This window comes from Leptidea sinapis, chromosome Z (assembly GCF_905404315.1).
Source record: "Leptidea sinapis chromosome Z, ilLepSina1.1, whole genome shotgun sequence".
Taxonomy (NCBI): domain Eukaryota; kingdom Metazoa; phylum Arthropoda; class Insecta; order Lepidoptera; family Pieridae; genus Leptidea; species Leptidea sinapis.
Genome location: NC_066312.1, coordinates 16358779 through 16372026, shown reverse-complemented (window position 1 = coordinate 16372026; position 13248 = coordinate 16358779). Strand labels below are relative to the sequence as shown.

General features: G+C 33.7%; 1 protein-coding gene across 4 annotated transcripts in view; it reads left to right on the top strand.

The window, feature by feature from the left end:
• LOC126978733 (WD repeat-containing protein 47) overlaps nt 1–13248 on the top strand; it is an 81615-nt gene that overhangs the window by 22628 nt on the left and 45739 nt on the right. Inside the window, exon 2 of one of the 4 annotated variants that reach the window (XM_050827772.1) lies at nt 11922–12150. The exons of 2 other annotated variants lie outside the window; for them this stretch is intronic. In XM_050827772.1, coding sequence (XP_050683729.1) covers nt 11922–12150 — 229 coding nt within the window. Of the gene's footprint in view, nt 1–11921; nt 12151–13248 lie in introns of those variants that run through there. One more of the 4 variants, XM_050827771.1, reaches the window with a different exon arrangement.

Genomic DNA, 13248 nt, shown 5'->3' with positions numbered 1-13248 from the left:
TAGGAGAAGGTATATTATATTTTTGTGATTACTTATACGAAACCTATATTTTTTTTTTGACATAAAAATACCTATATATATTCGTTATCCATATAATTCAGTCAAGCAAGTGAGATGAGCCGGCGCGGGAAACTTAATTTGTACTATGGCAAGACAATGTTTTGCCGGGGCAGCACTTGTATTTTATATTACATGCGTACATCGCTCAGATAGATTCAATTTATGACGTAATATCACTATAATATTGAATTAGATATTGTTCACAATTTATGAAATCGTATTTAAAAATTATGTCACTCGACGATCCATATTGCTCAGTGGTCAGTGACCCTGCCTACTGAGCCCGGGTTCGAATCCCGGTAGGTGCAAACATTTATGTAATGATTATGTATGTTTAAGGGTTTCGTATATCGTTTTCTTGCAACCCATAACACAGGCTTATGACTAGTTTGGGGAAAGATAATTTGTGTAAATATGTGTAAATTTACTAAAAAATCCGTATCGAATATTCGTGCAAGTATGTTACCCTACTTGTTACCAAATGAGCTGTCTGTGAACGTAATCTAAGTATTCTGTGTAAGTCCCGTAAAAATCGATTCAGCTGAATTGGATATAAGCCGGAACAAACAGACAGAGTAATTATTCAAAATAAGATACAAAATCACTGATTAAACGCGAAAAACAACCACCAATTCGAAAATTTTTGCCTCAGACCTGAGAAGAACGGGCGTCATAAACTCAGCGGGCTTTCGATACGATATAATATCGTACTAAAAATATGATGATTATCACAATTTTTGAGCAAATTCGCTAATGTGCCCATGAGTATTGTGTGCCAATATTAATGACGCTCTATATTCATATATGGAAATATCATTCGCAGTCTGATAGCGGAACGGCAAAAATGTGCTTAAAGACAATGTTAATGTTTCTCGTTAGTCGTGTGTCAACTTTGTATCAATCACCAAGATTAAGTGTGCTATAAAAAGTGCTCAAATAATACATTAAAGACGCAAATATAGGAGGTGTGACTTATCACCAGTATGTTTATTTTTTTCATACATTATTAGTTTGCAAAAAACGTAAATAATTACTAAAAACGAATATTATTTCATTAAATAAGGTAAAATTATTGACAAGTATTCACATCCCTTTCTCTCCAGCTTGTCAGAATGAGACAGATGAAAGGACGCCACCAGCACACATTCAGATATAAAAACTATAGCGTCGCTCTTTTTTTAAAGGCCCAGTGAACAATGATTAGCTATATTGTATTTTGTGTACAGAAAGTCATTGTCGGTGAATGTGAACGGCTTACAAGATCGTGAACAATTACAATCATCAGTATCACAGATTTATCGTTACCTAGTGATAACTGATACTTATTTATATTTACACCGCTAATCTGTAAAAGCAATACTTTTTTAGCTTTCCCGTACACGAGATAATGAAAGAGAATTGGCGACAGTTGGTAGCAAGAGAGAGACGTGAAAAATTTAACAAACCAAAAAAGGCGAGTTCATTTACTCGAATAATTTCCTCGAGGGCTTTAAGCGTTTTAAAGACTCATGCTCAAAAAGTACGATAAAACTTTTGTTACATTAAAAGTATTGAAAAAAAGCATTTCGAATGCCACTTGTTCATAGTTTAAGACAAATTGACACACTAATGTCCAATTTAGCCACATTTATAATTTGACAAAAGCTGTCATACATAGATAAGTTGATGTCCGCTTGCAAGTATGCCAAAAGGATACCCTGGAAAGATGTCTAAGTCTTAAAGAGAAATATTAAGAAATTAAATTTATTTCAGGGATCTTAAAATTTTAATAACCAGGTTACCGAATTATTTTATGTGAAAAATATATTATGTTTGAGTGTTTTTTTCTCTCATTCATGAATTCAAGCTCTGAAGGTTGGTGCATCCGATATATTACGATAATTTATATTCATACAGTTTATTATTTATTACTTTTCATAAAATATTTGATATTACTTAAACACGATTCATATATTTAATGCAGCACTTTACAAACTAATTTGTTATGTATATTACAGCCATTGTAAAATACTCTATTTGTTTGAATAGAGTGGCCATTGAGTTTCTTGTGTGTTCTTCTCACGAGCTCTGCTATTGAACGAGCTATACTAGGGAATATTCTAGAGCGCTTAGTGTAAGTCTAATTGAATAAAGTTTATTTGACTTTGACTCAGTATAGGTTATACCTTAACTTATTAGATCCAAATCCATTTAGAGCATTAAGGAGTAACAAATATATACACAAACCAATAAATAAACATACAAACACTGCCTATGTAATATGAGTGTGATTTTTGATTAAAAACGTAAAAAACATCCGACTGACCAGATCTTGATCAGAAAATAGGGACAGACTGAAAAACGTAAAATCCTCGGTTAAAAGGTTATAATAACCGACTTTTTCGTCAGGGTTTAAAAAATTCTTAACTGCTACTCCACTGAGGTCACTGTCCAAATTTTGTTCTAAATTCAACATCGCAGCTTAAACTGAAAAAGTGTTTACATTGCTGCCTATTGACCAATAATACTTTGAACAACCGGAGTAAACGCAGTAATGTATAGATATGTCAGTCGAAGCTTATTATGGTGTAGTTTGTCGCATGTGCCATATTTTGTTTTTGTATGACGTGAATTGTCTACATGTCATAGGACGATCATTGAGATGCCACAGGTAAAATGTTTATTTCTTTGAATTCAAAGTATGAAGTACCCCATAGATTTTTATTGCTCTAAGGGTTCTTGACAGACGGTTACACCGATAATCTTTTACAGGGTCATCTTTTCATTTAAAGGTACGAAATGCTCTCAGATTGAATAGAATATAAATAATAATAAATATTAATATAAAATAATAAATATACCTAAAATTAACCTTAAAATTTAATATTTAATTTGTGGTCTATTGTCGCATATTAAGGATACTTAATACTAACTTTTCTTGTTGACCTATTCGTACACTGGCGTAGCATAGATGCCAATCAGTCAATTTATTTCAACTAACAATAATTGATTGGACCGCTTGCAATGATACTCGTAATATTAAACCCGCAGTTGATTCGTCTCGTAACTGCATCAATTGATGAAATCAATTGTACCAAGTATACATTCTATGTGCCTACCAATGCAAAACTGTCTGTTTGTGACACGATAACTTTTCATTCTCAATAATTGTTGTCATTTAAATCATCTACTACAATTAAGCTAGGTACAGACTTGTGCGTGCCTTCTTAAAGACATTTTGTCTGCGCATAAACGTTTGTAGCTTTCCGTTCACTTGGTTACTACCAACTTTCACTCTCCATTCAATATCACCTTCACACTTTCCTTCTCCCGTAAAAATATATCGTGAGTATATTTCCAAATGTGTATAACTATTTCATTTGTTCCTGTCTCACTATCAATAATTATAATATGACATATTGTTATACATTTATCACCTCAAATACTTACATATTTCCTTCTACTCACATTATTAATCATGAGTAACCATACGAAGTTGATGTTAAAATAATTTTATCATCGGCGTATAGGAGAAACTATATGATGATGTCATTCATAGGAAGGCCACTCTGACTCTCTTTCAAATCCGTTAATGCAATTGTTGCAAGGTGATGCAACATATCCCTGTTCACCATTACAGTGATTGATAAACCAATTGGTTAGCGTTTATTTTGTCCTAACGCATTCCCAGTGTAGTCACTGCGGATTCTGAATCAGTACGCTATTTATACCATCCATATGTACGCCCTGTATAGCCGAGTGGTTAGCGATCCTACCTACTAAGCTAGAGGTCCCGGGTTCGAATCCCGGTAGGTGCAAGCATTTATATAATGAATATGGATGTTTGTTTCCGAGTCATGGATGTTTAAATGTATTTATGTATGTTTATATGAATTTATGTATGTTTAAGTAAGTATATTGTATTAAATATATCATTGTCTTGTAACCCATAACACAGGCTATATATATGCTTAACTTGGGGCAAGATAATTTGTGTGAAAAGTGTGTCAATATTATTATTATATGTATAGCCAATGCCCACACTTTGTCATAGACCATGTCAAAATTTATGAGACCGCAATATACCTATGGAGTATTTTTCTTTAATGCACCTCAAGGAAAAGAAAAAGGACAAATTTGGCCTTACCTTACCTGAACGACAACTTTAAACTAATATTTTTGCACGAATCCAATAATAAATACTTACTACGTTCATGATAAAATTGTAATGGTATTTGTCTATGATCTTCAGGACGACAAAAATGGCAAAAGTTAGCTGCTTTTCTTACATCCGCAAATATATTTTTTTAGTTAATAATAGGCATTTATATAGAAACTAAAACATGCCTTAGATTTCTCATAGCATCCAAAACTTAAATCTGATATTAAATTTTGGTACTTTCTTATAAACTATTACAAACGAAGACTACACTAGTAATATATACACAATTTATGATACTGATTTAAAAGTCAGTAAGACGTGATTTATATAACATTTAACAAAATCAGATTTTTAACAAATTTTTATTTTAGACCGAAAATTGCCTGCCGAGTCAGCAAATAAACACTTTAGGTCCATTAATTTAGGTCATTCATATTATGAGAGTATTCCAAAATAACTATTTACGACAATAATGTAGTATTCATTTAACAATAATTTATATTTGTCAGCCGTAGTTATTATTCATGGGCGACAAAGGATATATTTCACGTTATACGCCTGGTTTTATGTGTAAACATTGACTCACGATCTAATGAAGTCATGTTTTCGGTTTTGTTATGGTTTACTATACGTATTACTGGTATAGGTATAACGCTATCCGGAGTGGCATTTCATTCGTACTTATACAATATTCCTTTTTTTTTTCAATCTCACTTTAAGAAATTTATTAGTAAATACTACCTACCTACTATACAAAGTAGTAGTAGCACATAGTTCGACAGACAGATGGCCGGTCCAAAGTTCTCGAATGGCGACCACGTACCGGAAGACGCAGTGTTGGTAGGCCCCCCACAAGATGGACCGCCGAACTGGTCCAGTTCAGGGCAGGGCAGTACCGATTGTCGTGGAGATTTTTGGGGGAGACCTTTGTCCAGCAGTCTTTCGGCTGATGATGATCAACGATGAGCACAACGAGTTGCAATTATACATAATAACTAGTGGATCCGACAGACGTTGTCCTTTACACACGTCTTAAATCTTTAAAATCAGTCCAGCCGTTAGGAGGAGTTCACTAACATACACATGAGCAGGAGAATTATATTATATGGATCGAATTGAGAATCAAAACCAATCTCAAATTCACTGGAACACCCAAAAAATCATCAAAATCGGTCCAGCCGTTTAGGAGGTAGTTCAATTGTGAATCTAAACCATTCTTGAATTCGCATGAAGACACACAGAAAGTTTCATTAAAATCGGTCCAGCCGTTTAGGAGAATTTTAATTGAAGGAGAATTTTTACAATATAATATTCGAAATTGCCAGAACACTAAAACAATTGCCAAACAATTTTTGATGACGATGTTACACACTCACGTAGGGTCGTACGCCCCGTCAGCGTAGCACTGTGTGTTCTGTTAGTTTCTATCCTAAAACTTACTGGCCCCAGCCACTGCGTTCTGGGATATAGGATATTGGCAGATATAGTCTTGTACAGGCATTTGTTCGCATTTAAAAATCGAGTTTGTTATGTTCCGTATTTATATAGTATAAGCATTTCCAATATAGTATCTTATTATAATTAACTTTAAATAAAAGTCTGGTAAGTCTTTCATTTCCCTAACTGATCGCACACCCTCTGTCAATTCGGGACTACTTTACCCGAACGAGACAGTGACAGCTCAATCTCACTCAATATCCACAGAATAAAATGTAGCGCGCCTAAAAACTTTCTTCTTCAAAAATGTGCAAAAGTGTAGTAATTCGCGAACAGTACTGATTCGAAACAAGAAAAGATTGTCAGGTTCAGTCTTATATCGGTAATCGTCATGGTGATAACAGCCCTGTTAAACATCGACAAACGCTGTTATTGTAGTCTGAATAAGAAATTCTTTTAGAGGAATATAATTAATGACTTTTTATTTAAAACTAGTTGACCCGACAGACGTTGTTCTATATATAATAACTATACGAATGTTTTTTATTAATTTGTCAATAATATATCATAACATCAAGAATTATTTCGTAAAATATGCTCCCTGTTGTTGCAATGAAATTGTTTCACAGCAGAACTGTCAAACCGTGCGTCAATAAATTCTCTCATAGAAAATGTAAGTATATATACAAATATGTCCGTACAAAACAAATATCGGACGACGGGGGACACATCAAAGGAAAAACAAAATTGTTGTTATTATTTAATTCCGAACACTTTCATATTTATTCGCCTTTTAAACCTTCCCTGGACTTCCACAAATAATTCAAGACCAAAATTAGCCAAATGATCCATTTCTCCGGTTCTCGAGTTTTAGCGAGACTAACGAACAGCAATTCATTTTTTTTATTTAAAATATAACTATAATAAATAACTTTTCTTATAAGTAAGCGTTGATATAACATCGCTTATTATTGTTTATTAGCAACTTAGACACGCCAAACAGTTTTTGCATATTTCTTGTCATAACACCTATTATATCACGGCTATTTATAACAGCTGTTAAGTAATTGTTTTGTTTATTGATCTCGTCCTTGTGGTTTTGTTACAAAGTACATGTGGTCATCATTATCATTTATTCATTTTTCAGCGTGGGATGTTTTGAGTTTATGATGAGTTCCAACTGCTACATAAAACATGTTTATTATGGGAGCTATATAAGGCGCCGCGCCTCGGTTCCTCCGTCACGTATAAGGATACTAATTATATTCTTGAATTTTCTTGTAATGCCATCACGTGGGTGTTTGTGGTTACTGATTAATTACTTTACTGTACTCCATTATAGTGTAGTGAATTTTTTTATTTACATACTTATAAATTACTTCTAAATTCTTGTAACAATAATATCTAATTTACCTATTGATTTCATCTATTAATCTCATCCTACGAATGTATTTTTGTTTGGATCTACATCGGTAATATAAGAGTAAAATAGTTTGATATATTTTTTATTGTTAAAGTTGTGAATCCGTATAATATTATTTATTTTTGGTCAAAAATTGGTATTCCGTGGTAAACTGAAAACGAAGCTAAATCGTTTTCGTAAAATTATATACATATATAATCACTAGTGGACCCAACAGACGTTGTCCTGTACACACGTCTAAACGTCGATCCAGCCGTTAGCAGAAGTTCACTAACATACACATGAGCAGGAGAATTATATTATATGGACAGAATTGAGAATCTAAACCAATGTCAAATTCACTGAAACAAACAAAAAAATCATCAAAATCGGTCCAGCCGTTTTGGAGGTAGTTCAATTGTGAATCCAAACCATTCTCGAATCCACCTGAAGACACACACCAATCTCAAATTCACTGGAACACACAAAAATATATCATCAAAATCGGTCCAGCCGTTTAGGAGGTAGTTCAATTGTGAATCTAAACCATCCTCGAATCCCCTTGAACTCACACAAAAAAATTCATCAAAATCGGTTCAGCCGTCTAGGAGGAGTTCAGTGACATACACACGCACACAAGAAATATATATATAAAGATTATCATCAATAGAACACGATGCAGCAACGAACAAGATGCAGATTCGGTCACATATAGAGTATTGGTCGCATATCTGGTCTGGTGCACCCCAGTACCAGCTGAAAAACAAAAAAATTATAGCGATATGTTACTCGAACGGTTGGCTCAGTTGGTTAGAGCACCGGCACGGAACGCCGGAGGTCGTGGGTTCGAGTCCCGCATCGTTCATAAAATTTTGTTTTTCAAATTTTATTTGTGCATTCATCCTAGAAGTGAGGTTTGTCACTTTTAAAACATAACATATTGTTTATAATGAGAGCGCTAAAAAAAGTATACGGAAATAAATATATATATATATATTACTTTATTTAAAAGCGGTAAAATTTATGTCACGATTGAGTTATAATAATAAGTAAAAATAATAAATTATAATGTTATGAAATAGTGTTAATAATTAATTTGTATGACTAATGACGCGTGAGAAAGAAGCGAAAGTTAAACGTGGCCCGTGACGAACAAAATTCGAGAAGCTGTGACGTTATTCGATTCGAGCGGATTATATTGGTATCGAGCACGCAATAATTATGTAGTTATACGAGTCTGATTATGTTATTATATGTTTACGTAATTTATAATTTCAATAAAATTAAACAGTTACAACTCCGGGCGATGTCGTAACTTATACGTACTGAAATTATCTGGCTTCCGATTAATAACGCATATTAAGCTTACCCAACAGACGCGGTTCTGTATAAAAATATAATCATGTATTCGGGAATAATGTAGTCTAACGGCCGTTCCTAACATTCAGTCCATCTCTTACTTGAGATAAAAATCGTAACTATCGTTGACTTTTCTGTCCCAATAAACTTATCGACGGTAACTCACCTTATCCGTACAAGCTGTCTGTCAATGGGACGACGTATAGCTTACCAGCGATAGAAGTTTGTATGGAAATTGAAATTCACGCGTCCCGATATAAGGCGATAAGAATGACTTATCGGGTATATTGAGACAGCTTCAGATTATTGACAGCTAATTACTGACAGTAGAAGGTAATAATTTATCTCTATCTGTAGATAGTATATTGGGAATATCAAAGTTAATGAGTTAAAAATGAAACAAAAACGTATTTCTGAGTGATTTTATAATATGTAGTAATACAATCATAAGGTTTAATATTGTAGATATATGTGTAAACAGCTTTTACATTACCGCTTTTTAATTGATACTGTTTTAAAGTATTAACATGGATATAGTGCGTTATCCTTAAGAGATAGACATATGCCATTGTGCACTTTTATGTAAACCTAAATAAGATACACAATTCAACGATACATTAATTTGTTATATGTCAAAGCGTTTAGACAGCGTTTCCGTTAATAACTCCCAGACTGCTTATTTTTTTAGTGTATACAAAAACTTAACAAATTATATGTTAAAATCTTCCTCGAGAACCACGATACCAAAATCGGTGCAATAGTTTTTGAGTTTATCGCGTACATGAGACATGCGCGGCGGAGAGTCTTCCGCCGCGCATAAAACGTGTTCACGCTTTTGCGGGAACTATTTTAAAAAACGATAGGACCAGTTATTATTAATTCCGCTACAATGGCTTCGCGAACCGCATTTGCCGTCGTTTTGGTGTTTTTAAAAGCTTTACGTGTGTATCTGTCTGTGACATTAGCTCCCGAACGGTTACACCGAATTTTATGCGGCATATCTGTTTGTAAGATGTTGTAATGGAATTAATTGAATAATTTATGTATGAATTAAATAAATAAATTATATATGAATTATTATTATTCGTATTTTTTTATGTGAGGCTGTAACGGACCAGCGTTACTTGATAAGTCAAAGTCAAAGTCAAAAAATCTTTATTCACTGTAAAACTTTATAAGTTATTTAGTGCAAGTCAGGATTAAGTACAATAGTTACAATAGCATTCAAATGAGTATAACAATATTCATTAACAAAATATAGAACATTAATTCCAACTATCTTTATCATTCAAATAATCTTTCACATTATAATAGGCCTTAGATGTTAGTTTATTTTTTACGATACATTTAAATTTTTTAATAGGTAACATTTTAATTTCATTTGGGAGTTTATTATAAAATATAAAACAATCCACTTTAAAAGATTTAGCAATTTTACGGAGCCTAGTAGATGGAATTGCGAGTTTATGTTTGTTTCGAGTATTGACACTGTGTACATCACTATTCTTTTTATTGGCTAATATTTTTATGGGCGTATAGGAGGTTCTCGTATATGTACTGGCAGTGTGCTGTCATAATATTTATTTCACTAAACTTTTCTCTCAATGAATCCCTTGAACGCATTTTATAGACTGCTCGAATTGCTCTCTTCTTCAGCACAAATATGTTTTCAATATCTGCAGCCCTACCCCACAATATAATTCCGTAAGACATGACACTATGAAAGTAGCTGAAATATACAAGTCTAGCCGTTTCAACATCTGTCAGCTGCCTAATTTTTTTTATCGCAAATACTGCAGAGCTAAGTCGATTACATAAGTTTTTTATGTGAGCACCCCATTGTAGCTTAAAGTCTAATAATAGGTGATTACTCCAGCCTATTATCATTTTAACTTCTAATAATAGACTATAGTCGACACTGGTAAACTCTAGTTAAGTTCGCGGCCCGTTTGGCTCGTTGGATTTATTTATTAAACATTATTGGTTTTCAGTCATACTAAACGATGTCCATCGATTGCAAATATTTGTGCTATTGTTTAATACACGCTTTTTATAAGCATTACCTGTATGCTTCGGCCAGATTTCGTTCAAACTTCGAATATTTATCGAGGACCGATAACAATACATTAATTTGATAAAATTATTCCATTATTCAATTTACAAATAAGATTTTTGTTAATTTTCATCTATCGTCTGTGAGGCAGGATTAGATGTTAATTTTAAATTTCAACCATTATTTTTAACTGATTAGATAAATCAGTTAAAAATAATGCTTATTTATCATATTAGGAGAGGAGGAGGTTTTCCGAATACCAAAGAGAATTTTTAGTACCACCATACAAACAATAGTTTAAAAAAAAAACTAAAGAAACACGCTTTTATAAATAGACCAAACCAAAAAGTAGGAAATATTTTCTAATTTATAGTTCGGTTTTCTATAAAAAGCGTGTTTTTTTAACTACTATATACAAAATCTTATGGTGCTTACTCACTCCAATGCTCAATCACTCCAAAATTTTCAAAAAAGTCATTTTATTCGGTGTCTATTTCGGTAAATGCAGTCCCTGATGACATACATTGAGGTGAATCGAAGATAATTAAGTAAATGTCTAAACTATCATAAGTACGTATACTATGCTGTGATAATAATAGATCTTTATCTATATGAAGAGGAACACACATTGCCAATCGCAGTCGCTGGTTACGCTCTAAATTTTTCTAAAGTTAAAATAACTGTAATTCTAGTATACCCCTCGTACAATTTATTTTAATTTAGAATTTTTTATGTTGTCCTTGTTTTTAGTTAACTCAGATACAATTATTTATTTTATTAGTAATAAAAATAGATTTCATAGTTATATTATCGTTAGTTTGGTCGATCTTGGATAAGGTATTAAATATTCATACTAAGCAAGTGTTATTAGATTATGTGTTATTAAGTGTATGACGATATGCAGAATATGTGCGTGTGCGCTGTTCAAAGTTATCTGAGCGTGGGTTACCCCTTTCACTTATGTTTGCGCTCTAAAGAGTAGAACACTAGCCTTTCTCTATATTTCTATCTCTTTCAAACGTGAGAGACAAGTGGAGGGCCGTATTCCGTTCGCCGTCCACAACAACAGTAGCGTAGTTTCCACGGCAACATCCGCACGGTACCGCTCCTATTGTATTCGGATGCTCTGCCTCGTGAAAAATGAAATCAAAACCGCCACAGTACATAGACGTACCACCGTTTCGGCCGTGGCCTCTTTCGCGACAAGTTCAGCCAAATTTTTATTTCCGTCCTCCGGATCCTATGGAAGCGCGTAACTTTAAAACGTCTTCATCGAAAGGTTCTACGTATTCGGAGTTTTCTGCAATGAGTGCTTATAGTAATAAGTCGCGTGATTATTATTTCTTATCGCCGAGCTACCGATCGGCTGGTGCGCCGACACCAAGCAATAGCGCGGATTTGTACGTCAATAGAGAACGACACAGACAGCTACGTAACCCTAAAGCCACTTCACCGTCTTGTCCCTGCAGTCGATCACGCTCCTTGGAAGACGTGCGAACAGAAGTGGTCACGGAATGGGAAGATGATGACGAAAATGGAAATCGCATAGTGGCACCAGCTACTAAGTTCAACCGCAGCTCGCATAAAACGAATGCACCATTCCAGAAACAGAACCTTCTTACAAGACACTCTATGGAAAATCTTATCGATGACAAATCACCTCAAGTTTTGCCACCGAAACGCAGCTCCGGCTTTCAGGTAATTGAACGACTTTCTATTGGGACAATAGAGTCACTATCGTATGACTTATTGTACACAATCACTCATCTTATCTACTACACTGACAACTTTATAAGTTTTGTTCCAATCCAAGAGTTTTATGTATCTATGTTACTTGTGAATGTATAATGCACACTTTCTAAGATATGTTTATATATATGGTTAATCTCATTGACGCAAGCGAAGTGAAGATTCTCAGCGAAGCGATGGCGAATTATGTATTTTGTGTCGTGTGATGGTTATTATTAGTGTTCGTTGTATATGTTAATTGCTACGGGAATGTATAGGAAGTGATGGGGCTGCACTGTCGAGAATTGTTCAGCTTCGGTGAACTGCAATATCATCCTGCCCGTCATACATTGTAATTTGTAACGGATGTTCGATAAATTATTGTACTTTTTGTTTAACTGTACATTAATCTCATCTGATGAGGTAGGTATGTGTGGTATTCATATGTTAATTTAGGTTTCTGGGTAAATAATACAGGTCGTTACCGAAATATTATAGCCATGCGAACACTTACCTTACATATTGTTTCGCGAGTTTTAGTTGAGAAATTTACGCAACTTGCGTAATAATGTTGCAGGTTAAAACAAATTAAAACTTGTCAGTTTTAATGGGAAAAACAAACATATGCTAATTTCTAAATATACTTACTATTCAACAAGTAGTTGTTAAGATTGCAGTAACATACTAAATGTTTGTTATGTAACGTTATCTAAACATAAATAGGAGTTATCGAAATTATGTTCTTCGCTCAACTCGTTTGAATGGAAAGTGTTTTTGCATAATGAGAGTTCGAAATCTGTGCCTCAATCGCCTTTCTATATTAGATTGAATCTTACGTGGTTATTTAATTGCGTATCACTAAAATGACTTGCTACTTTGACTAAGAACGATTCTAAAATATTGCTTATGCTTACTCGTCTTCAATCTCACTTTTGCAGACTTGTACATAAAAGATGTTATAGCTTTTGTAAAAACTCTCTTCCTATATTAATTTCCGATGCCTTAATTAAGGTGTTACCTTATTTCTTCTGTTTACCAAATTAAACAAAACTAAATTGTTGAAATTAC